Raw genomic sequence first — 25043 nt, 5'->3', positions numbered from 1 at the left:
AGCCTGCATTGAGCCAGTGTTTCTGTCTGTGCTTGGTTGTTTTCTGATGTGTTCATCAATCTCACCTCTATCTCTCCCTCTAATTCTTCATTAACTTCACCCACTGTATCGATGAGACTGGAGAAGGGAAATGTGTATGGGGTGTCTCGTTTATATGCCTTACATATGCAGGGGTCATGTAACTGTGCATTATACACATACACCTTAGAGAATCATAGAATAGAATCACAGACTGATTTGGGTTGGAAGGGACCTTAAAGCTCACCCAGTTCCAACCCCCTGCCATGGGCAGGGACACCTTCCACTAGACCAGGTTGCTCAAAGCGCAGTCCAACCTGGCCTTGAACACTCCAGGGATGGGGCAGCCACAGCTTCTCTGGGCAGCCTGTAACAGTGCCTCAGCACCCTCACAGGGAAGAACCTCTTCCTTACATCCAATCTAAACCTTGCCTCTGAGCACAGGTGAGCACAACCCCCAGCACACCACCAGTTTTCCATCATTTTTCTCATCCTCTGAGGAGCTGTTAAGCATCCCCCAGGGTTTGCAGTGATTTCACAAGCAATTCTTCTCTGTCTGGTTTAATGCATACCCAGGCTTTTGGCAATTCAACAGCCAGCTACTGGGAAATCAGTTTGACTCACGCAAGGTAGTCACAAAGGAGAGGGAATATCTGTGTTTATACCCAAACAGCCCATCACCCAGGTTTCTTCTGTAAGCACCATGTAATCAAACCCTCCTCTGAGCTCAGAATGTCCTGAATGCTCCACTTTACCTGCACTATGATGCTGATTCTGCTTTATTATTCCCCAGTGCTAAAACCATTGTCCCTGTACTGAAGAGCATCTCAGCTGGCACATTCACCTCAGTGGGGCTGCTCAAAGGGAAAAAGCACCTGTAGTGTCAGTAAAAGCAAGAAAACCCACTTCTGCACACATCTGGATGTGCAGAGTCCTGGTCACCTCTGGTTTAACCCAGAGCCACCTCTAGACCCCAGCTATCATGGGTCTGTCCCAAGAAACAGCCCACCACTGCAATATTCAGAGGGTATTCAAACGCTAGTTCAAATTCCAGTTGCTCTAAACACCTGAAAACCCTCCATACACTTGCCTGGGAAAAGAGACAGTTGGGATTTGGTTGCTCAAGTGAGGTTTTGCTTCAGTAAACGCAGTTAACCTCGGGTGGCGTTTGCTATTCTTCAGCAGGCTCAGGCCATGGTGCCCAGTGTCTGCCTTGCTAAGGCTGAACATAACCCAGCAGCACATCCCCCTTTTGCCAGGTTAATAATTCAAGTGAGTCTGATTTTGGAGGCGCAGGCACCCCGGCTATGGCCAGCAGGCCAAGGGTGCTCGCCCTCTGCCCCGCTGCCAGCATTAATCATTGACCCTGCAATTAGCACTGCCTCCATATAAATGCTTGGGATGGGTTTCCCAGTGCTGCTTTTTGGCAGGAGGAGGGAAAGCAGCCCCAAGATGAGGGCAGCTCTCACCCTGCTGCTGCTGCTAGCCACCGTGCACGCCGAGCACCGAGGTAAGGGCATCTATCAATCACCTCTATGGGCTTTGCTCTCCCCCAGGGATAAGGAGTCCATGGGCTCCAAAGGCTTTTGGTGCCCAGTGCTAAATCATTGAAAAGGAATCCGAGAGAGGGTTGGGAAAGCGTGGGATGATGTTCTGGTACCGAGGAATCCTCTTTGGGGTGTTGCTTTAGGAGCTGGGAGGGGAAGATGCTGGGGTTGGAGTGGAGGGAGAGGAGAGGACAGCATCACAGGGCTTCTCCTCTCTTTCAAGTGAAAACAAGATTTTCCGACCCCTCCACAAGCACCATCTGACTGCAACCCCCCCTCCCCCAGGTGACAAGGGTGCCCTGTGCCACCCCTTGCCCCGCAGGGGATCTCCCCCCTGCCAAAAAGCCCCCAGAACTCACTTCTCCTGCATGGCTTTCTGAAAATGACACGAAATGCAGAGAGCTGGCATTGGGACAGGACTGACAGGGCTAATCCCCTGAGGAAAGAGAACCCTGCTTTAGCCCATCTTCCCCTTGCTCCTCACTGTTACCAGCCCTGCAAAAGCCCAGCCACCCTTTCTTTCCCACCAGAGCAATGTGACCTTTGCTGCAATGCCACATAACCCCTTGGTTTTGAGGACATGACCCTGCTCCACGCTGTAATACCAGTAAATACTGGTATCAGTATTTACCCTGCTGGTATCAAAGTCTAACCAAGGTGCATCATAGCAAAAATCAATAGAGCTTTTCCAGGGATGAGAGAGTCACTGGGGATGTCTCCACTGCTGCATGCTCCTGACCTCCATGGTCCTGCCTCCAGAGCTCCAAACCATGCCACAGAAGCCAACAACATGCACTGGAAATACCCAGAAAGGTCCATTTGGACAAGGGGGAATGCACATGACGCTTGGAGCATGGTTTGTGGTGGTATAGCATCCCTCATCCCCATGCCGGTGCCAGGGAGGGAAGTGGAAAGTGAGAGCAAAACGAGGGCTCAAGTGGGAACAGGTTCCTCAAATTATTGCTTTCCCTGACAAAAAGCAAAGAAACCCTGGTTATTTTCTATAGGAAACTGCAGGAGAAATGTGGCTTTGTTGCCACTCAAAGAGAAGGGCACAGGAGGTGGCACTGCAGGGGGAAGCAAAGCCAGCATCTTCCCAAATACCATCCCATTCCTGGTCCCACTTCCCCAGCCACTACTCAAGGCACAGATCCTGCTCACAAATCCTTCTTTTCCTGCCCTTACAGGTAGAGCTTATGTCCGGGACAAAGTCTGCCAGGAGTTTAAGACCCTGGGGAAGGAGAACTTCCGAACCCTGTAGGTACCTCCTGCTGTATTCACCCTCCCAGCACACTCAGCACCTAAGCCAAGACAAAAAAATAGTAAGGAAAAATAATATTAGGAAGGGAAAATTTATTCCCAGGCTGATTTCCAAGGAATACGCTGGTATTCCTTGCAGCACCACAGCTGCTCCCGCTGTCCTGCACCGGCTGATGGTGTTAAACCTGCTTTGGCAGAAGAAGGCTGCAATGTGAGTTTTGTTTCATGAGAGAGGAATGCACCACCAGCTCATCCTCCCCTTGCTCCCTGCCCCCAGGACCATCATTGCCAACAGCAGGAAGTACTCCAACGCCACCTTCGAGGAGATCACCCACCTTGTCCACGAAATCGTCTCCCTCGCTGAGACCTGCTGTGCCGACGGTGCCGACCCCTCCTGCTACGATGCTGGGGTGAGGTTGACTGGAATTGGGTGATGGACCCCAAAACCAAGGATGGGATGGGATGGGATGGGATGGGATGGGATGGGATGGCCCCTAGCACATAACCTCCTCTCCTACCCACAGTCCTCAGCTCTCTCAGCCAAGTCCTGCAGCAAGGGCTCACCATTCCCAGCTCACCCCGGCACTGCCGGCTGCTGTGCCCATGAGGGACTGGAGCAGAAGCTGTGCCTGGCAGCACTGCGGCACCCGCCCCAGGAGCTGCCCCGCTACGTCCAGCCCTCCAATGAGGAGCTCTGCCAGGCCTTCAAGAAGGACCCCAAGGATTTTGCTGACAGGTCTGCCTGGATGGGGTGGCACTTATTGCGCAATGACACTCAGTTGAGCTTGAGTGGGTCCCACCAAGCCAGCCTCTCCTGGTCTTGTCTCTCTAACATTGCTGCTGAGGCTCTTGGTGGCCATGGGGCTACCAGTGCATCAGAGTAAAAGGCTGTGGTGTCCTGCAGCTTCCCCGGCCCCAGGAATGGGATTTAACCCAAGGGAGGAGGGGTACCATTGTCCATAGGGGTGGCTGCAGAGGGGCCACCAGGCCACTCAGTGGCTTGGTGCCATAAGCCAGCGGCATGGGGTGGTATCTGGAGAGAGATCCCATTCCCTGGCAGCCACAATGCCTCAAATCCCCAGACTTCCAGTGCCTAAAGGGGCCAACAAAGAATCTGGAGAGGGGCTTTTGTCAAGGGCCTGTAGGGACAGGACAAGGGGGAATGGCTTTAACCTGCCAGAGGGGAGATTTAGATTAGGCATTAGGATTATTAATTATCAACTATTATTATAATTAGTAATTATTATTAATTAGTTCTTCTCTGTGAGGGTGGTGAGGCTGGCACAGAGAAGCCCCATCCCTGACAGTGCTCAAGGCCAGGTTGGACAGGGCTTGGAGCAACCTGCTCTAGTGGAAGGTGTCCATGGCAGGGGGCTGGAAATGGATGAGCTTTAAGGTCCCTTCCAACCCAAACCAGTCTGGGATTCTATAACCCCGTGATCCCCTGAATCCCTCCCCATGGTGCTGGGTCTCTTCATCCACCTCTGCCGCAGGTTCCTCTATGAGTACGCCAGCAGCTACAGTGAGGCACCCCTGCCTGTGCTCCTGGGCTCCACCAGGACCTTTCTTTCCATGGTCTCCACATGCTGCATCTCCTCCATGCCCACCGCCTGCTTCCTGAAGGAGGTGAGGCCCTTTGGACCACTGGGCTTGTCCCCGTCCTCACTCCCCAGGGAGCTGGTTGAGTGCCAAGGAGAGGTGTTGGGGAAGGGCATCCATTTCCCTCAGATGGCATCTCCATCTTTCTTTTCGTGACAGAAACTGGAAAGGAAATCCTTCTCCCTCCTCACCCTGATGTCAAACCGGGCTTGTTCCCGCTTCATGGCGTATGGGAAGGACAAACTCACCTTCAGGTAAAGGGGGAAATGGTCTTTTCTGTCCTTCTGTCCAGGGAGGGCTCTGTGGACAGCAGAGGTGCAGAGCAAGCCCCGTGGCTCCCCATCACCTCCATCCCACATCTCTACATGGCAAAACCCCTGCTCGGAGCTGTCAGAGGGGAAAGGGGAGCTGAGTTCCCAAAGCCCCTCATACACCTTGTGTCCCCCCAGCTACCTCACCTCGCTTGCTCAGAAGATGCCCAGTGCTTCCTTTGAGGACCTTTTCCCCCTGTCAGAAGATGCTGCCGAGGTGTTTTCCCAGTGCTGCGACTCGGTGGCTGAGGACTGCATGCAGAAGAAGGTGGGGAGCCCAGAGCCCACCCCAGAACCACCTCCCAGCCCACAGCAGGGCTGTGGGAGTTAACCCCATCCTGGTGAGGGGTCCTCAGCCCCACCATCCCTGCACCCGCTCTGCTCCCCTCCTTGCAGTTATCGGAGCACACAGCCAAAGTCTGTGCCGCGCTGTCGGCCCGAGATGAAAGGTTTGCTGACTGCTGCAAGGGCAAAAACCTGATGCAGAACTACTTCTGCATCTCGGCCCTGCCACCAGCGCTAGCCCCAAAGCTCCCCGAGGCGCAGAAGCCAACCAGTGAGCAGCTCTGCAGCGAGGATGCAGCTCGCCATGCCAAGAGGTGAGTGGTACCTATGGGGCTGAGATGCTCTCACCCTTCCTTCTGCCCTCATCTTCACTGTATGCTTTGATTGTGTCCTGGTTTCACCTGGGATAGATGATTATTAGGATAACAGGCAAGCACCCTCTCTTCCCTTGGGGTATCACCTCCAGGGGCTTCACAAAGGTGCAAAAAGCAGCCCCCATCCCACGCTGAGCAGCACCAGGAATAAAACCTTATCCAATCACTTGTTTTCCCCACTCCAGGTACCTGTTTGAGCTGGCACGGAGACACACCAACATCCCCGATGTCTTCCTCAGCAAGCTATATGATGCTACTGAAAATGTCAGGGAGGAATGCTGCTTTGCTAAGGATGCCTCTGCCTGCCTGGCCAACAAGGTGAGCAGTGCGGATGGCTCCATTGGCTCACCCTGCTCTGCCCCCCCTCCTCCCCCAGCCCTGTGTACCCCAAAACTCCTCAAAGGCTTCTCCCAGCCTGGTTATAACCATCCTCTGCCACCCAGCGCCACAGGATGGGAAAAGAGCTGCCCCCCTTCCTGGAAAAGGCCAACAGTCTCTGCAGGCAGTACACTGAGTTAACTTTCCTTGACTTCAAGAAGAGGTAATCATTTCCCTCCTGCCTGACTGGATCACCAGGTACAATTGGAATTTGGCCAAAATTCTGATGATGCATGGATGGAGACAGTAGTTTTGAGCCTAAAGAGCAGCAATATATATATAAAAGTACAGCACACTCCTCGTGGGGCATCCAGCCCTGCTCCCTTCCATCCTCACATGCCACACCCCCACATGCCATATGGGTACCTAATGCCCCGTTTCCCATGCCGCAGGCTGCGGGAGAGCCTGATGCAGACGATGCCTGCGGCCAGCCCAGAGCTGCTGGGGCAGCTGGTGGAGCAGCGAGCAGACTTCGCCTCCAACTGCTGCTCCCCCAACTCTCCCCCCTTGTTCTGCGCCTCCAAGGTAAAGCCATGCCCCCCACCCCACCCCATCCTGGTGGCCACCCCCATGCCCACGGCTGCCCCTTGGCTCTGTACCCCTCTGTTTTAGGTGAGCTCGGAGCTGGGTGATGCATGTGATGGAGGGTCCTGCCTGCTGGGCTAGGTGCCCTGAGGTACGCTAGCATCAGGGAACGCTCATCTGGCTGCACATGGATGGAAGAGGGAGATACGGGGCTGGGGAAAAAGGGTCATGGCCATGAACCCTGGGGCTGAGCTCTTCAGGGCATGCAAGGAAGCAGGACGTGGAAAGGAGCATAGGGAATTGGAGTGGAGGATGCCCGGCCACTGAGGGTGCCACCAAGCCTGCAGCTCCCTGCAACAGCTCCGATGTGTTCCTGCAGATGCAATAAAGACTTAAAAACAATTCCCTGGTTGCTGCTGGAAAGGTGGGAGGGCTGGGAAGGGGCATGGCCCGGTGCTGCAGGTGGCAGGAGGAGGATGTCCCAGCTGTAGCCCTAGGAGCTAGTGGTTTAAACAGTTAAGCAATAATACCAAAGCCATACATCGAGCACCCCAAAGACGGCTCCCTGGGGGCATTTAATATTCATCAATCTAAAGCTGTCTGCATCAGCATCCAGATGCTCTCCCAGTGTGGTGTCATACAGCAGTTATCACTGACCTGGGGCTGGACCCAATCCCCCCCCCACCCCAGTGTTACAGCCTGTTTTTGGCAGTTCTTTTCCCAAATAATCAAAGGATTTCATCCTTTCCTGTGACAGTCCCACATCTCTGCTCTCCAGGGTTCCAAGAAAAACCAGAGAAACACACTTAGGCAAGCCAAGAACATCTCTGTGGCAAGCCTGTTTCTAGGAAATGTGTTGATACGTATTAAAACGAAGGAGAGGAAAGCAAGCAGGGCTTGCTCCCATTGCAGCTTTCTGGGTGAGACGTGGGCACTGTGATACCCAGAGTGTTTCTCAATGCTAAAAGCCTGGGCATGCTGGAGGGAGCAGAGAGCCAAGGCCAAGCTCTGCCCAGAGCAGCATCACTCACCCCTGCACACCCAGAGCATGAAACTTCTGGCAATGGATTTGCTCTGCACATTTCAGAGAGCAGACGTCACTTGCTGCTGCTGTGTCCCAACAATCTGGCTATCAGGGGCTTAAAAAGCCTGAAGCCCTGTGTGCAATCAGTGGCGTTTATTAGCACTGGTGTTTGGGCCCAGTTCTGTCCCATCTCTCACCCCATTAATTACAGAACCATAGAATCACAGAATGGTTTGTGTTGGAGGGGACCTTAAAGCTCAGCCTGCCACCTTTGTCTCAGCCTGGCACAAGGGATGTGTCCCATTTTCTTTGCATCAGAAGCTGCCCATCAGGGCTCAGGGAGCTTCCACCTTTTCAGGTGGGAGATGCTGTGTTGCTCTGGGGCTTCCTGGCTACCCTCTGGATCTGACCCACGGCTGCTCCCTCAGATGAGAGTCCTGCTTTCCACCGAACAATGGGATGAGGTAGGACTGTGACAGACCTGAGCCACACAGAATGGCTTCACCACACTGGACCTCAGCAAACATCTCCTCTGGCTTCATCACGCTGTGCCTAACACCAGGTGGCAAAGTGCCCATCCCAGTGAGACCTGGTGATGGACAACCAAGCCCTGATCCAACCCAGCTAGGGAGTTAAGCTCCCGTACTGACCATTTTTTAAACACTCCCCATGCAAGAATGCAGAGGCTGGTGCTTATGGAAGGGGTGAGGAGCAACCCAGGGAAACTGAAGCCAAGCATGCGATGGCTCACAAGCATGGGCATTGCAGTGCTGTGCAAGGGACAGCCATGAGCACTACCTTACATCAAACCGCAGACTGGTTTGGGTTGGAAGGGACCCTAAAGCTCATCCAGTTCCAACCCCTTTCCACGGGGTTTTACGCTTTTACAGCCATATATCCTAAATTCCTTTATGGTTTGTTAAGTGGGACCTCCCCTCAGCATCCTCTCCCTCCAGAGAGCCATAAGCATTTCCTCTTGGAAATGGCGATTATGACATCAGTGATAGAGGGATCTCGATTCAGTCAGATAAGACTGAGCACGTAACAAGGAAAAACATAGGAACTCTCAAATAAATGCATAAAGTTACTTTATTTTCAGTATACATTTAATTTTGAAAAATAGAAATGCTAAAATATCTCATCATCTTCATCTTTTGATTCCATAAAAGTCACAATAGAAAGCTCCATAAAACTGTAAAACACTATAATGTTATCAGGAATTTCATGTTTTATACTACTGGAAAAAAAAAAATCATTTTAATATATTGAAATGTTTTCTGCTTTTTTTCCTTATGTTCCACCATCTTGATCCACTTCATTTTACACGACGGTTTTTATTCTTTCCTCCAAAGCAAATACAGAGAATTAAAAACAATAATAAAAGTGTCTGAAAGTGCGCATTGATTCAAAATAAAATACAATAAAATAAAACCACAAAGATGAATCAGCCACAATGACAAGGAAGGGTGGGCTCCAGGGGCAGGGACAAAGGTGGCTGCAGCTGGTGGCCATTCCCACCACGAGGTGTTGGGTTTCGTGTTGATTTTTAAGGGAATAACCAAGAAAGGAGACACCGCCACCAATGAAGTGCTATCACCAGGCACCAGGGAAGGGAAAGCTTTTAGCTCCCATCACCAGGTTTGTGTTTTTCATGGAAAGCTACAGGAACCTTTGCCCTGTCTCTTCAGCAACGCTCTGTACAACAGCTCCCTTGGGCTAAAATAAAAAACATAAAGTCAAAAAGAGAGAGCTCTAGATCAGCAGACAATACATTTCAAGTACATTTAACATGGTTCAGAAGTGGAAGACCTCATTTTTGTGGAGACACATCGCCAGGTGCCAGCAGATGGGAAGCTGCTTCACTCTGTCCACCTAGTTTGATCTTTTCTCCATCAAGTTATTGGGATTTCTACAAATCAAAGGTCTGGGCAAAACACAACACACTCTCAGCATCTGGAGGCTGTTTTCCCTTTGTGAGCCAGGGACTGGTGTTGACCAAGGGATGGAAGCCATCTGTCGAAGTTCCCGAGGTTATCTGTCCTCCAAATAACCACAGAAGGCATCACAGAGATGCTGCTCTGGCCATTTCTGACATTTCCCAAGCCTTCCTGAAGCACATTCAGGCCGGATTCCCAGGATGCTGAGCCACAAGTCAATTCACGTATCATGGAAGTTGGAACCTAGACCCCTTGGGAGGGAGGAGGGGAATGTATGGATGCGTGTGCATGTGTGTATGGGCTGTGCAGGGGCCTCTGCTTCTCCTTCCTCTTCATATTAAGCTCAAAGTACCATGGAATCCATCAACTCAACCTTCAACCAAAGCCCTGTAGACCAGTATGGTTGCTGCTTCTATAGCACATCTGGGCAAGAAAAGAACAGCCCTATTCTGCACCTCCCCTCACCGATGTGGCTACTACGAGTGAGTAAATTTGGCATAAAAGGTCTCAGCACCATCATGAAATTCTGTTAAATAAAACCAAAGCAGACTTTGGTTTTGAACAGAAAGCAGCAATGTGCCTGTCCTCTGCAGTAGGATTTTTCTCTGCTGGGGAATCGGCCCTTACAGATGGGCTTTGTTCTTCTTTCTTTCAGGAAGCTTTTACTGTCTTACTTGTAGTCCTCATGTTTTACCAAAAACAGTGTCTTGATGAAGACACTGTTCAATTTCCAAATTCCCAAATGCACGTTTACATGCACACAGAGAGAAAAATCATCTCTCCCACAGTGATACATACTCACTTGGTTTAAAAACAAAAGCCTGGGTCTGCTGAATAGATGGATAGTCTAGGACTCTGCAGTCAAGATTTAGGGTAAATTCTCTAGATGATGATGAACAGATGTGGGATGAAGAGGATGCAGATGTTTCTGAGCCTGGCAAACACAAGCATGGGGATAACCATCCCAGTTGGCCAACCTCAACTATCTTTCTCCTCCATTGTGCTGTCAACGGGCCTGAAGTGCATTTGGGGTCTTCTCATGTGTAGACATATACGCACGCACACACATCCCCCTGTGTTTCCAAAGAAGCAATTTGTACAACACCATGTAGGAAATGAACAACAGCATGAATACAATCAGCATCTGTCCACTGACGCCAGTAGCCAGTGATTATTTTGCTTGTCAACATTACATTTAAGACTCTTCCTAGATCACAAGAGATTTAAGTGACATCCCATCTCCTTCATAATAAAGTTATTATTAAAAAAATAACATAAGCCTAAGTAAAATAGATGCTTCAGAGTAGAAGGTGTCAATCTGACTGATGCAGCCCTATGCCATATCCTGGAGATTGTGGTGGTGTGGTTTTGTTTTTGTGGGGTTTTGTTTTTCTCTGTAAAAATCACATTATATATGGTACAATACATTTTTTTGTACAGAAAGCCTGGCATCTAGAAATAAGAGGTAGAACTACTCATAACTATATGTTTCCTGCTGCAGGAAAAATTCATTTTTCTTTACAGTAATTAAAAAAAGGTTAAAAAAATTGACAACAATAACGACAACAAAAAAAAAGTTTTAGGTTAGGCCCCCATAATTTAAACAAAATAATCTAGGAAAATAACACTCTTCCATGTACCTGACAGATTAAGTCCATTAAAGTGTTTCTTTAAAAAACAAAAATTGCATAGGAAAGGGACATTTCAAAACACGTGCTACAGTGATGGCAATGGTTGGTCTGTGCTGGGAGTGAAGTACCTTTTCCTTTTCCTTCCTGTGTTAACTAAAAGTATAGGCTTTAAGAGCAAGTTAGTGTTAGCAGCACTTTCCAGCATCTTCCAGCGGGGTAAGCAAGGAATGAGCCTGGAGGTCAGGTTTGTTCTGCCAGATGACAGATGGACACAGACACTGATTCATGACTACAGTAATGCCGGTTCCTCTGCCATCTCCCAGGGGTATGACTTGGTATCCTTAATTCTTCTGCCCTCTGCTTGTGCATGTTGAGGTGACAGAGAAGGCAAAATGAGTCTTGGTCAGCGTGAGAGAATCTGGTGAGGAGGGACCAGAGGAGATCTGCAGGGGCAAGGGTGAAGGGGCAGCGCGGGATGTCTCATTACCTATGCATTGGGGAGCGGAGAGCATTTTAATGTTTGGCTAGTGACAAAACAAAATCCCATATAAGGTTTAACAGACAGACACATTACAAAGTAGTTTCTGTTCCCTTGCTCCTCCAGAAATAACCATTGTCTTCAGGCTCAAGGTCTATTCTAATTTGAGGCACAACTTTTACTGGAGTTCGTGGAGGGCTGTGAAGAGAAAGAAGGACAAGGTGAGCACAGGAACTACCTCCAGGCTTCTTGGCCGTTCTTAACATGGTCTGCCATGCACAGAACTTCTGCCAGCACAGCTTCCCAGCACCCAAATCCTGGAAAAAAATCAAACTCTACAAAGACAACAGAGGGCCAACCGGGAAAACTGCAGATCCCGGGATTTACTGAGACACCCAACGGAGTGCCACATTGAGCAACGGAACAAATGCTTGACTCCTGAAACCAGTTCCTTGCACTTGCATATACAAAACATCTATCTGAAACTGGCGGCTTGTAGACACCAAGCAAATAACCTTGTCAGGCGGTGGTCACAGACAGCTTAAGAGAAGGCCAATATATCACATAATATTAACGAGTTAGTCTAAACAGTGCTCATGCAAGGAGGCAAACCCACCAACTTCTTGGACTGAGGAGCTCTGAGTATCTGGAACTTGCGCTTCACACCAAGCTGTGACAACTCTCCTCAGCTGCCTTTGAAGTAATCTGGTTATGGCCACTGAGGTGATCTTCATGCACACTCCTGGAAGCGCAGATACTTCCAGTCAGGCTGAACGGGGCTTGAAGCAACCTGGTATAGTGGAAGGTGTTGCTGCCCATGGCAGGGGTTAGAAATGGATGAGCTTTAAGGTCCCTTTCAACCCCTTCCAGGAGTCTATGATTTCAGAGTAATATTACTGCCTTGGTGTAGAGCAGACTCCTAATGCTGGGAGAACCAACGGGTTGAGCCTGGGCTGAGCTCTGAGCAATCATTACTTAACTCTACCCTGCTGCAATTTAAGGTTATTATTTACTCTATTTTTCACCACAGAGATGGGAAAATGGATTATTTCCTCTTCCCAACATCCTGTTACATGACTGAAGGAAAGCACAGCAGGAATTTTCTCTCACTGTCTCTTTTCTTTTCCTAAAGACTAAACCAATCCAAATTATTTTATTTTTTCCCATGTAGATGTATTTTTAGACTCCTCTAAGTTGATCAACACCATTCTTCTGGTTTTTAGACCCCAAGCCAGCCACAGGTACTGAAGCTGGGGTTTAACGAAGGCTGGTGGAGACCCCAGGACTCCAGTTTCCCAATTCCAGCTCAGGATTAGAAATTCATACAATCATAGGATGGCTTGGGTTAGAAGAGACCTTAAAGCTCATCTAGTTCCAAGTCCCTGCCATGGCCAGGGACACCTTCCACTAGGCGAGGTTGCTGCAACCCTGTGTTGGGAATTCTTTCCGAGGGGTTTCTCAGAGTTTCCTCTTCCTGCTTCATTGCCTTTTGGTATAAGGAAGGGTAGTTGAGACGGTTTTGAGATATCATTGTAAAGCATTTTTTGGGGTGCTTACCTTGGCATGGTGTGTGATTGAAGGAAAGGAATTGTATCAGCACGACGTGTGGCGTTCAAGGAATGTTGGTGATTTTTCTCCTGTTGGGAAGAAAGGCTTGTTCGTCATTGCCTTCAGCACTGATGGCTTCTCCAAGCCCAGCCTCCATCTATTTGGCAATGCTTTTTTACTGCTGACTGCCTGCCAGATGAATTTCACAGCTTGTGAGTAAAAACACTCATTTTCTCTCTCTCTCAGCACCAAGATGAAATCCCCTGAACTGCCAACATGACCAAAAGCCTCATTTCCCAAGCCTTTCACCACCTTTAGGTCTTGGCACTTACCTTTTACCTACACCTCTTTAGTTACCCTGCACTCCTCACTGTTGCACCCAAATTCCCTGTGAGAAAAGAGGTGCTTTCCTTTTCTGACCCAGCATGGGGAAGTATACTCTCTATTAATAATAATCATGTTCTTGCTGTTACTGAAGGAAAGCTAATGTCAGCAGTATTACTGTGTTATAGTAGCATACCTTGAATCCCAGAGCACGGTTACAGTCAAGGACAATAGCACAGTCTTGCTGGATTCCAGGTATTTTTCTAATCAAAGGGCCTGATTTTATTTTATTGCTTAGTTTCCAGTTAAAAGCAGTAAATCAAATACTAGATTATAAAAATGTACAAGGAAGTTGTGAATGCTCCATCCCTGGCAGTGTTCAAGGCTGGGTTGGACATAGCCTTGGGTGACATGGTTTAGTGTGAGGTGTCCCTGCCCATGGCAAGGGGGTTGGAACTGGATGATCTTAAGGTCCTTTCCAACCTTAACTATCCTATGATTCTATAAGTAGGCAAACCAACTACTGCTCTGCTCATGGGTGATTTACCCTGTGCTGTTTCAAAGCACATTCCAACAAACAGGTTGACATAAAAATTATCTTTTTCTCACCTACTTCAGTCTTAAAGATATTGAAAACAATGCATCTGATTGTAAAATCCTGGGTAACAACATGCAGGGTGAAATTTGGTTTTAGTACATCAGGGTGTTTGCACAGAAAAATCAGGTGGATCTCTTTGGATTTTCTTTTAATTTCCTTATCAGCAAAACACTAAGAATATCTAAATAGTCAGGGAAATGGCTCTTTGGCTTTGTTTTACAATGGCAATCCCTGAGTGTTCCTGTAAAGACACACAGGGCAAGGCTTAGGATTGCCTAAGGCATCTAAATGCCACCAAAAGCAAGGGACTTGGGTACCAGCTTAAACTCAAATGATAGTTTAAGGATCTAAAGATCTGTGGCTTTAGGTCCTACTCCTAGAAACCACTACCAGCCTTGCAGCAACACTCATTTATTACTATCATTTGTATTTCTCCCCTCCTGCCTCATGACAAACCAGCCTATTGATCTCCAGATGTGTTTAAGACCAGGTTGGACGGGGTTTTGAGCAGCCTGGTCTAGTGGAAGGTGTCCTTGCCTGTGGCAGGGGGTTGGAACTGGATGAGCTTTAAGGTCCCTTCCAACCTAAACCGTTCTGTGATTCTGTGGATCCCATTGCTCATTGTGTTGTAGGTGAGGGCAAATGCGAAAAAGCTAAGGTCAGTTGTTATTCCCATCACTCACTTAAAAGGTTATAATATGGAAAGTTTATGACTGAAAATAGAGATGGTAATTACCAATTACAAATATTAAGGTAAGAAATTAATAAGCAATAGAATAGCACAAAGGCAAATCACCTAAGAAGGGAAATATGTTAATGGTCAACTGACCGTCAGTGTAACGTGCAATCAAGGACATGCTTAATTATTCTTTCAAGCACTGATTTTTGCAGCTGCTTGGCACTAAGGAAGCAAACAGTAACAGGACAACAATGCAGTTTAGACATGCTGCAAATCCAGAACAGTAGGCTCAGAGGAAAAATGTCAATCCAACCATCAACAGAGTTAACACAAAACAGGAAGGGTCAGAAAAGAGAGGAGGAGAGTGGCCAAGAGACCTGCCAGTAGCTGAATAAAAGTGCTTAAGCTGGAGGCACCAGAAGGAACAACACAGAATTTGTAATGAGAAAACAAAAAAACCCTCACAACCCCAAAATCTGTCATTAATCAGAGGCCTGGAAATTAAAAACGAGAAAAAAAAAGAACAAGAAAAAGTAATTCTCAAGTAATAGGAAGGCTGGTTTGTTTGCTGTTTTAAATCATTCTAAATATAGATAAATTTTTGTACTGCAAGTCAGAGTCAAGCAGGCATGCAAGAGGTTAGTTCTACTCACTGTCAGCAGGTTTGCTACCACTTAGGAAAGGTTCCTGCTCCATGATGTCCATTGGTATTTTAATACTTGGGACTTTTTCTGAGTAGGGGCAGTCAGACTGTGAAAGAAACGTGTAAAAGGTCTTAGAATATTTTCACTGCTCGCTCCCTTATCGTCTCCCATAAATTAAAATTATCCTTCACACAGTTTCTGTAGGAATGAGGAAAAGAAAAGGAGAAAAAAATAAACTGGCATCGTCTAGCTTAGTTGCCTGCTAGTTTCCACTGGTTCCCCCTGCACCCCACTTTCCCTCTTCCTTCACACTAGGAAAGTAAAACAGATTGAAGAAACAATCTGGTGTGATCGGTCTCTTCCCCTTTCCCCACCTCACTAGCTCCTTTGCCACCAGATTATAGGGCAACATCCAATTCACCTTGGAGTCGGCTGCAGGAAAACGCATCTGTAGGCAGCAATAACAGGACATCGCTCAGCAAAAAAAAAAACCCAATCCTCTGTGATTTCTGTAAGCCCCCTTTTTACTTCCCAATTGCTCAACAAGGATAGGACCAGACATGATACAGCAGCTGGAATGTCTCAACTTTAACTTAAGCTGAGTCAAACCCAGTCTTAATCACACCTCTATTTCCAGTAAAACAGTTCATCAAACGAAGGGCCCTTCTAAGAATTCAGTGCTCCCAGCCAGCTGGGAGAAACTGGTCAAGAAGAGGCACAAGTACTGAGAGAAGCCATACACAGGAGTCCCTGGAGTTTGGGTCGCAGCATCATTTATACCCCAGTGGCTTCAGCAAGCCACTTGCTTATGCTTAGTAGAAGGTACTTTGCTTTTTAAACTTAAAAGTAACCTCTCATAACCAAGAAAAGACTGATATTGCATAACTTGGCAAAGGAAGCGAGGAGATGTTTGCCAGAAATGTTAACACATCTTTGTTCCTGGAGAGGACTAAACACGAGTACGTGTCTGGTGTGGAGGGAGCCCTTTGAATCAGGGCAGGAAAACGCTGCTGAGGCCAGAGAATCCTTCTCCCTGGATTATTATTATTATTTAAATTATTTTTTAACACAACTGACATCCAGTGTAGTGTTTCATATTCCAATAAGCAAAAATGTATCCTCAGGAGCATTTTTCCAAGGCTGAGGGATGCCCATAGCTCAAATAAAGATAAGCTTGCTGAGCAATGAAGCACTGAGGCAATGAAGCCATCCCCAAATCCCAGAGCATAAGGGCTGGGTAACCTCACCAACGTATTAGCACCGTTTCAATGCTAATAAATCAATGTAAGAGGTCTGTGAACAGCAATGCTGATGATCAGGGTCTACTTTAGATTTACCCATCTAAAATGAACAAGGAGACAGAGGAAATATCTGCAGTTAGCAAGGTAAGGTAAGCCAAAGTAAGAAAAGACTATTACACCGTACTTCTGACAGAAAATTTGTATACTAGCTCCTATGTACTATAATAAAAAATTGTCTGGCCTCTCTTGAATCATGCGTTTTTTGACATAAAAATGGAGACGAAACCAAGGTGCTTCAGTTTTCATTTGGCAAATGGAGTAATTAGTTTGTGGGGGCATACTTCTGGAAGGGAAAGGATAAAAATAATGAAACCAATAATGCCAAGTGCTCTATGTTCAGGAAGCTGGTAAAGCCAGTGCTGAAAATAAAACAAGAAGAGTTAAGAACCAAGATTTTGCATAAATTCTCTCACGCATTAGATCAATTACTGTACCTGAAATTCACAAAAAGCCTGAGAAGGGAAGAGATAGCTTAGGAAATACTGGAAATATGGGTATCATGGCTCAGGATATGGTGCTGCTGGATTCAATTCAGTCAAGAGGAGGTGATGGAGTCAAACCCTTACTGACTATTCTCTATATACAGTAGGGCATTTTGCCTCTTTTGGTCTGCACCAAGTTATCAGCTGATGGATCCCTTGGCTCTCAGGAACTGAAGGAATGATGGGAACAGGGAGCTTGCTGTCTGAAAGAAGAGCCAATCTCCCTAGCTGGGATTCAGCATGATTTAACAAGGCGTGGATCCAGGCTACCTCCTACAATGCTGCACCATTACCTCTAAGGAAGTCCAAGTTTTGCCTCTTGCAGTGTACATGCTCCACTTTAGGCACCATATATTATTTGTAGAAAGGACTTTGCATTATTTTCTCATTGAAATACCCTGACTTTGTTGCCTCTAACACAGATCTGCAGAGGTGTTAGATAGCTCTCACATAAAGGACTCAGGTTCTAGCTTGCCTTCCACCAGTACTGAGATTGTCTTCTCTACTGACCCAAACTTGAGCAAAATCAGGCATCGGGATGGTCTGGGGAGCTCCTGGAGCTGCCATTTTTCTCTCGAGGACATCAGATGTATTATCTACCCCACAGGGAGGGCGGATTTGGTCAATCTGCTCATTGCAGAAAGGATGCAGATGATACTGCCAGCATAAACCCTCCAAACACAGAGCAAAGCCCTGTCAGTGACCTGGGCAGGGGGCTTGAGGAAGGGACAGCTGACTTTTCCTGCTGTCTGCCTCCTCCTAAAGCGCAAACTCTTCTCATTTCTTTCTCCTGCTGTGTTAAAATGGTTTTTTGTTGTTCTTTTGTTTTGTTTTTTTTTCCCCATATTTGGGCCATCTTACCTCTGCCTGCATCATGGAAAAGCCCTTCTTCAGGAACCCAGGCTGTTACACAGTAGTTCATGCTAGAACTGGGTAGGAGAATGTTCAAAGGCACTAGGACTACATTTCTTCTTTTTACATATACAGGAAAAAATAGAACAATCTAAGGCACATGGATCTGGTCTAGGCAGGTCACCTTGCTCAGCAATGACATAAGCACCTACATTTCACTATTTTAGGGCATTCTGCAACCTAAGGTAGGACCAAAGAGTATGAAGCATATGGGCATGTATGCTTTGGAAATACTTAGGTCATGAGTATTATCACCAGAAAGCAGTCTTGCCTTCAGTGCAACAAGTCACATACATTTGTGCCTTTAAAAAGAGTAATTTAAGGAAGTATCAAAAAAGAAAACCAGAAAACATTCAGAAGCAAAAGAGCAGCTGGTGAAAACCATTCTCCTCCTAAAATGTAAAAGCCAGTGACAGGGGAGAGAGGCAGAGGGGGGCAAGATGAAACCAGGCAGGGTGATGAAAGGCCTTCTAGTAAAGGGCATGACATCTCAGCAGGTATCTAGTGTTCTTGTGCAAAGTGTGATTTCATTTTTGGCAGTGCCAGCATGACATATCACAGGCTGGTGACATCTGGAAAAAGGAAAGGCAATGTAGAAAAGCTTGCTTGTTTGCTGCAGTAGCAAAAGACTGAACTGGTCGGCTTCAGAAGAGGCTGGGAAGGGGAATGGACTGTCCCCTGGGATTAGCTACCTAGAAATGAGCGATTTGACAAGACCAGAAAGCTCCTTACATCATCATTGTCACTGTCCACACTGCCCTTCTTCTTCTTCTTCTTCTTCTCATCCTCTTTCTTTTTCTTGTCCTTTTCTGGAATGACGTCGTCAAGAAAGCTTAAGTCATGCTGGGAGAAGAGGTAGTCCATGGCTTTTCTGACTGCTACAAGCGCCAGGATCTGAAAAGGCAGAGAGGGACATCTCAGTCACAATTTACCTTTAATAGGGAACACTGCATTCCTCTTTATGCTGCTTCTTAATCCCACACGCTTTAATTCTGGCTGGAAATAAACATACCACCACCAGATACCTACTGAGACTCACAGGCTCAAAACTCGACTACTAACAGACATAACCCTGACAACTGCAGACTGCCTTTAAGATGAAAAGTTTGTTCTGAGCAATGATGATCAATGGCACAAACAATTCCTAACAAAAGATCTCAAACTTCGACTTGCATAACTTAAGACACAATTATAGAAGTAAAAAATTACTTAGAGGGTTTAAAGATGCCATGTAGACACCCATCATTACGCTGTTATGAATTACTTGTGTATTAAAAGTGCTTTATATAAACAGAAGTTTGGTTATTGGCTGGATCTTCGCAGATTGGAAGCTTATATTTATAGCCTTTTTGATCATGAGTGCAAATAACTGAGGTTTTGTCATCAGACCCAGCTACCTCTAAGCTGTGACTACGTCACCGAGTTTGCACCATTGTAAAAAACTTCAGCAGTCTTCAGTTCACTCGTATTCTCTCTTACAGGCAAAGAGTGTCCAGACCTTAGACTCAGCTTTCAACAGCATGAAAATGCAATGGAACAGCATTTCAGTGGGAACTGGTTATCTTTAATGCCTTTATACATGAGCATGTGTCCCAGAAAGAACATTTGGAGGATTTTTTTCACATGCATCATCTTTTCTCATTTCACCAGCAGCAGAGAACAAACGCTTGACCTTGTTCTGCTTTCTGGTTTCCCTTGCCTAACTGCACCCACAACTGAAATTCTACTTTTCTGTAAACCCAAAACCGGGTGACACTGGGCACAGGTTTCTTCAGGGAGTTTCATGAAGCTTCAACTTTTCGTCAGTCTAACCCATGTCCATGCCAGAGACCAGATTTGGCAGAATCTCTGTGCATGCAGATATGATCTCATTGGATCCACACCTAATCCATCTGTCCCTATGGCTGTTCCAGCTGAGCTACAGGTCAGGCACAGAGGTGGAGGACCTACTCTGTGCTCCCTCATTTAATGTGCATGGTCCCAGGTTTTGATGCCTGAGGCAAAGTGTACTTATAAACTCCTCATAACAGTTGTTTGGTTTTCATTTGGTGTAAGTGTCCATATTTATACCTCTAGCAATAATCTAAATGCACAGAAAGCTGTTTCATTATTCCCCTGCTACCAAGGGAACAGAAATACATGGAAATACTATATCAGACTGACTGAAGAGTATATATTTAAGAAACAGTGCTCTGCATCATGAACATTTTATCCCTCAACATCCAAAATGAGTTTGAACACGACTCTGATATGCATTATTAGGAGGAGGACAAGCATCCTGTAGACTTACATTTCATCCTCTGATGGGAAACACATGAAATTGACATTATGGTGTTTTCACTCAAGCTCAAGGAAAAAAAACATTATTTTTATTTTGCTGCTGATTTAGCTAATCCTTCCCTGCATTTGACACACCTCTTAGCAGAGAGCCTCACTCTTGGTTTTGTCACTCTGTGCTATTTAAAAGCAAGGGAGGTATGTTCTGCATGGTAATTAGTGTGGACTGAAGAAGTAAAACTATGCACCACTCATTCGTTATGCAGCTCGAGGAGAAAGCATGGGAAATCTAACCTTGGCAGCCAGAAACAGTCAGAAATAACTACAGCTTTCTGGAAAAAAATGAACTTTCCAGGCTTGTTTTCCTCCAGAGGATTCATGGAAAGGCAGCCATGGGGACATTGACCCAATACAGTCTTCCCTCAGAATGGAGGCAGAGCCCCAAGCTGAAGATTCAACAGGGAGAGGTTGTTTACCTGTTCATAGGAGGGTATGACCGTGAATGAAAGGTGAAGGCTGCAAAAGGATGTGAAGGAGATCATCACCTACCATGACAGGGAATATGATAGCAGCCACGGTTGACTTGAGGATCCAGAGGAGGGCCAGGCACACCACCTGCAGGAAGGTGAACAGATGGACCCTGCGCAGCGGGACATGGCGCAGGTAGATGAAGTCAGGCTGGTGTTTTAGAGGCATCAAGAGCAGCTTCAGACGATCCATGAACTGGGGAGGAGAAGAAATGGGGATTTAAACCCAGGATGTAAGAGAAAGAGATACAAAAGCATTATTCCACCTTGGAGTGTGACCTTGAATCAACTTGCTTTCTTTCCGTAAGATGAACCCAGTAGAAGACCCAGCAGAGCTCCCCTATCCTCATGGACGTGTGCTTAATGCAGGGTAGACTAAACATGTTAATTCATCTGTCTCAAATGCAGGTCCTGGGTCTACCCTATAGTTGGCAACTAAACCAGGCAGCTAAACATGGCTCGGAGCAACCTGATCTAGTGGAAGGTGTTCGTGCCTGTGGCAGGGGGTTGGAACTGGGTGAGCTTTAAGGTCCCTTCCAACCCAAACAAGTCTGGGATTCTACGATCTTCTGCAGAAGGCCCAGCAGGGAGCCAGCTACTGGCTGTCAGAGGGACTCACCTGCACGCCATTGAGAGACGCAACACCCATGTAGAGGAAGACACCATAGAGCACAGGCATGGGAATGAACTGTTGGGGAAAGAGCAGGAGACACTGAGTGAACAACCTCCACACACAACACACAATTAACATGTCGGTGGACATGATTCCTAGCCTCAGAACACCACAAATCGAGTTGCACCTACGCACGACACAGGTAATAAAGCAAGCAATCCTTACTTTGTGTTTCAAGAGCCAGAGTGTTTGTGCAGTCACTGGAGGGCTGAGGAGCTGGGCAGGGGCTGAACAAGCCCTGAGCTTCACCAATTCAATGGGAAGAAGTTCTTCACTATGAAGCTGGTGAGGCACTGGCACAGGCTGCTCAAAGAAGCTGTGGCTGCTCCATCCCTGGCAGTGTTCAAGGCCAGGTTGGACAGAGCTTGGAGCAACCTGGTCTAGTGGAAGGTGTCCCTGCTCATGGAAGAGGTTTGGAAGTGGATGAGTTTTAAGGTCCCTTCCAACCCAAACTAGTTTCTGACTTGGATGTCTCTCCAAGAACTAAAGGGAACAAAGCCAGGCAGTGCCAGTCACTCAGCAAATTAACAGAGATGGAGTAAATGTGTTCCAGTAAGCCTCAACCTGCTTTTCACGTAGCACAGAATATCGGGTTGGAAGGGACCTCAAGGATCATCTGATCCAACCTTTCTAGGGAAAGCATGACCTAGAGTAGACATCCCAGCACCAAGTCCAGACGAATTAAAGTATCCAACCCTGGGGATTCCACCACAGCCCTCAGGAGATTATTCCAGTGGCTGGCTTTCCTCATATTGAAAATTTTCCTCCTGTGTCCAGTTGGAATCTCCTCAGAAGTAACCCCTCATCTTTTCCATGTGAAAACTTCTTGGCTTCTGGTGAGAAGCAGAAGGTAGAGAAGAAAAGGCAGCATGATCCTGTGGTATGTCCAGCTCAGTAAATCATGGAAATCCACGAATCCTGCCTTGGTGATGACAAGTCATGGCAACCAAATCTCTGACTGCTCCATCTTTCACACACGCTAACCCATAAATATTCACAAACACAGGACAGTGAATAACTTTCTTCACTGCCACTGCTCTTTCAAATGCCAATTTCTGCTCCTTTAAGTACCACGTGCTGCCCATTCCTCCATCACTGGTCCTGCCATAGGGGACATCTCCCTTTGGAAACGAGCAAGGTGCATGGTAACACACAGGAAATGAACAACTGTCTTTGCGTGGTTTAGTTTGAACCCAAGAAGCATGGGCAGAGCTCTGCCGTGTCGCTGAAGGGAAGCCTTGATGCAGTGACGGGCGGCTGCCACTGAAGGGCAGCCACGGCCCAGCCAAGGCTCCCACGGCACCAGTGGCCAGCACCACTGCTGGTAACTCACTCAGCAGGCAAACAGCAGTGTTTTATCGTATTCCCCACCACATTATTCATTATTTACTGGCTCAAAAACAGTGATGTGCACGTACCTCTGGAGACCTTGATCCCCAATACATGCATTTCACTTAGGCACATTAGTACCAATGTCACCAGGCAATGTGCCATCCTTCCCTGCCTATATTCTTCCCTCCCCTGAGTCTTATTCCCTACCAGCCCCCGAAAGCTTCATGATTCCTAATAAATCTTTCTCATGAATTTATTCCCTTCCTTGAGAGGGCTGCATTGATATTTCACCCCAAAAGCCAGGAGTTTTTGCCACAGCCAGGGTTCAGTGTGGCCACCATGGGGAGGGATGAGAGGCCAGCATGTGGTTCACATAACTGCGTGTGTCCAAGGGATTCAAAGCCCTCAGTGAGTCTGAGAGATTAGACAAGATAATATCTCCTCTAGCAAGTTGGGTAGGAGGCTTTCAGAGTCGAGCTTTCTAGCAAATTTACATTGCTCTTTCCCTCCCCTTCTAGTTCTGTTAGCTTTAAAGAAAGAAAGATGTCCAAATATTATTTCCCTATCCCATGATAATTAATCCTATAAATCATCCCTGGGTGAAACTTCAGTACATTATCCTGCAAGTAGTAAGCAGTGCATTCATTCTGGAAGACTTGCTTTTGGCAAAGTATTCCCTAACTATGGGGTTGCTGGCTCTGGCACTCCAAGCAAACCTGCTGCTAGCCAACAGAATTAAAAATGTATTTATAGGAACATTCAAAACCAGCACAAACACTGCAAAACCCACAAAAAACAAAGATTGGATTGCCTGGTTTTATTGAATTTGGGATCGTTAGTGTCCAATTTGCCGCTGGCATGAGGAGACTGCAATGTTCTGCAATGGATTTAGCAAGCGGTTCTCTCGAGGAGAGGACCCTGCCACTTTGTTAAAGGTCCTGAAACACTGCCAAGTTCTTCTCACTGGCACGTGGGTGAAGAGCGTGCCCATTTATCCTCAGGCGTCCTCCCACCAGGATCTTCCTCATATACGCTCTTAGGGGAAGCACGGTCAAATAATTAATGAACGAAGCAATAACAGGGGAATAATAGACCCAGTGAAATAGAGGAAGAGAGATCTTGCAGGGAAAGGTCACATGAACTAACAAACAGAATTATTACCTACCAGGCATTAAATTAAGGGCACGGAAATGCTTGTCTGTGCAGAGGAGGAAACTTAACCAAGGCACAAAAATTTGCCAGTTGTAAAAACCACCTTAGGAATCGAGAATAGGAACACGCTGACTTTGTAAAGCCACCTTCTCTGCTTTATACATATACAGGCAGTATCACTGCTCTCTGCCTGCCTCCTCCCCTTCGGGCTCACATCTACCTGTGTCTTGCAGTCCCCATGGCTTCCAACCTCCTCATGACCTAAAACTCCTCTGCTTCCTCCAGAAATGCTTCTCCATACACCTGTCTGCTCCATCAAGGAGTTAGCATGCATACTGCCATTGTTCCAATGCGTATGTTACTCTTCTGACATCTTCTGCTCATACCATTAGTCCAAGGAGATGGACTTCTGCAGCTAGTATCTCCAGAATACCTGCACTTGGTGCCACTGAAACCATCATCCCTGGAGAAGGTGGTATTCTCCACAAGACATGGCTAAGTAGGTTTTCAGTTTCCTTCCACGACCTGATGACCTACTAAGGACGTGTTTCTCTGTGGCTCTATGCCAACAAATTTCAAGGTCTTAGAAATAGCTACCCACCTAGACTAAATGGCACATCAGCAGCACGTCTGTCCAGAGCCTTGGCTAAACTCGTAAGAAGTCAGCAGATTAAAAAAACACATTTAATTGCACTGCTTCCCCCAGAAACACGTTTTCCATACTGGACATTGCTTCTGATTGATAAAGAATGTGCTATTTTAGGAGAATCTAGCCTAAAAGAATGAAAATTTGATTGCTGCAGGAGCCTCACACTGTCTTGGCAGCTGCAGCAGGCAGGGTACAGCTCTGATATGGCGGTGGCAATGGTCCCAAAGATTTCTGGCCAGAACTGTACCAATGGATAATACCATCAGCTGTAGACTCTACTCATTGCCACCACTTCTGCGCATTCTTCCGTGTTGTGGCTGCCCCATCCCTGGCAGTGCTCAAGTTCAGGTTGGACAGGGCTTGGAGCAACCTGGTCTAGTGGAAGGTGTCCCTGCCCATGGCAGGGGGTTGGGACTGGATGAGCTTTAAGGTTCCTTCCAACCCAAACCAGTCTGTGAAGATGCATGCATGCTCAAATAAATACAAATGTACTTTTAAATCAACATATCCATCTGTTAACCTGTGTTTTCCACACAGCAACTCTACTGCATTGCCAACTGTCCTTCCATCACTCCACC

General features: G+C 47.0%; 2 protein-coding genes across 6 annotated transcripts in view; one reads left to right on the top strand and one right to left on the bottom strand.

Annotated features, from left to right (window-relative positions):
* The first annotated feature begins 1373 nt into the window (after positions 1-1373).
* Positions 1374-6699, top strand: GC (GC vitamin D binding protein). The gene is made up of 12 exons (XM_061360492.1): positions 1374-1528; positions 2753-2822; positions 3103-3235; positions 3350-3561; positions 4319-4451; positions 4584-4678; positions 4874-5003; positions 5132-5334; positions 5580-5712; positions 5838-5935; positions 6165-6297; positions 6385-6699. Exons 1-12 carry the CDS (start codon positions 1411-1413, stop codon positions 6436-6438), a joined length of 1512 nt encoding a protein of 503 aa, XP_061216476.1. The 5' UTR covers positions 1374-1410; the 3' UTR covers positions 6439-6699.
* A 1693-nt stretch (positions 6700-8392) lies between these two features.
* The window catches only part of SLC4A4 (solute carrier family 4 member 4), a 192452-nt gene continuing 175801 nt past the window's right edge, over positions 8393-25043 (bottom strand). For all 5 annotated transcript variants that reach the window (XM_061360450.1, XM_061360454.1, XM_061360463.1 and 2 more), the window contains 6 exons: positions 21279-21347; positions 20682-20855; positions 18588-18749; positions 15170-15266; positions 12925-13004; positions 8393-11565 (listed from right to left, as the gene is read on the bottom strand). In XM_061360450.1, coding sequence (XP_061216434.1) covers positions 12961-13004; positions 15170-15266; positions 18588-18749; positions 20682-20855; positions 21279-21347 — 546 coding nt within the window. In that variant the 3' untranslated portion in view covers positions 8393-11565; positions 12925-12960. The remainder of the gene's footprint in view (positions 11566-12924; positions 13005-15169; positions 15267-18587; positions 18750-20681; positions 20856-21278; positions 21348-25043) is intronic.

This window comes from Neopsephotus bourkii, unplaced genomic scaffold (genome assembly GCF_033783945.1).
Source record: "Neopsephotus bourkii isolate Nb327-2 ecotype Australia unplaced genomic scaffold, CSIRO-AGI_Nbou_v1 NB_107, whole genome shotgun sequence".
Classification (NCBI taxonomy): domain Eukaryota; kingdom Metazoa; phylum Chordata; class Aves; order Psittaciformes; family Psittacidae; genus Neopsephotus; species Neopsephotus bourkii.
The sequence above is the reverse complement of the archived record's forward strand: the minus strand, read 5'-3'. Positions and strand labels throughout refer to the sequence as shown.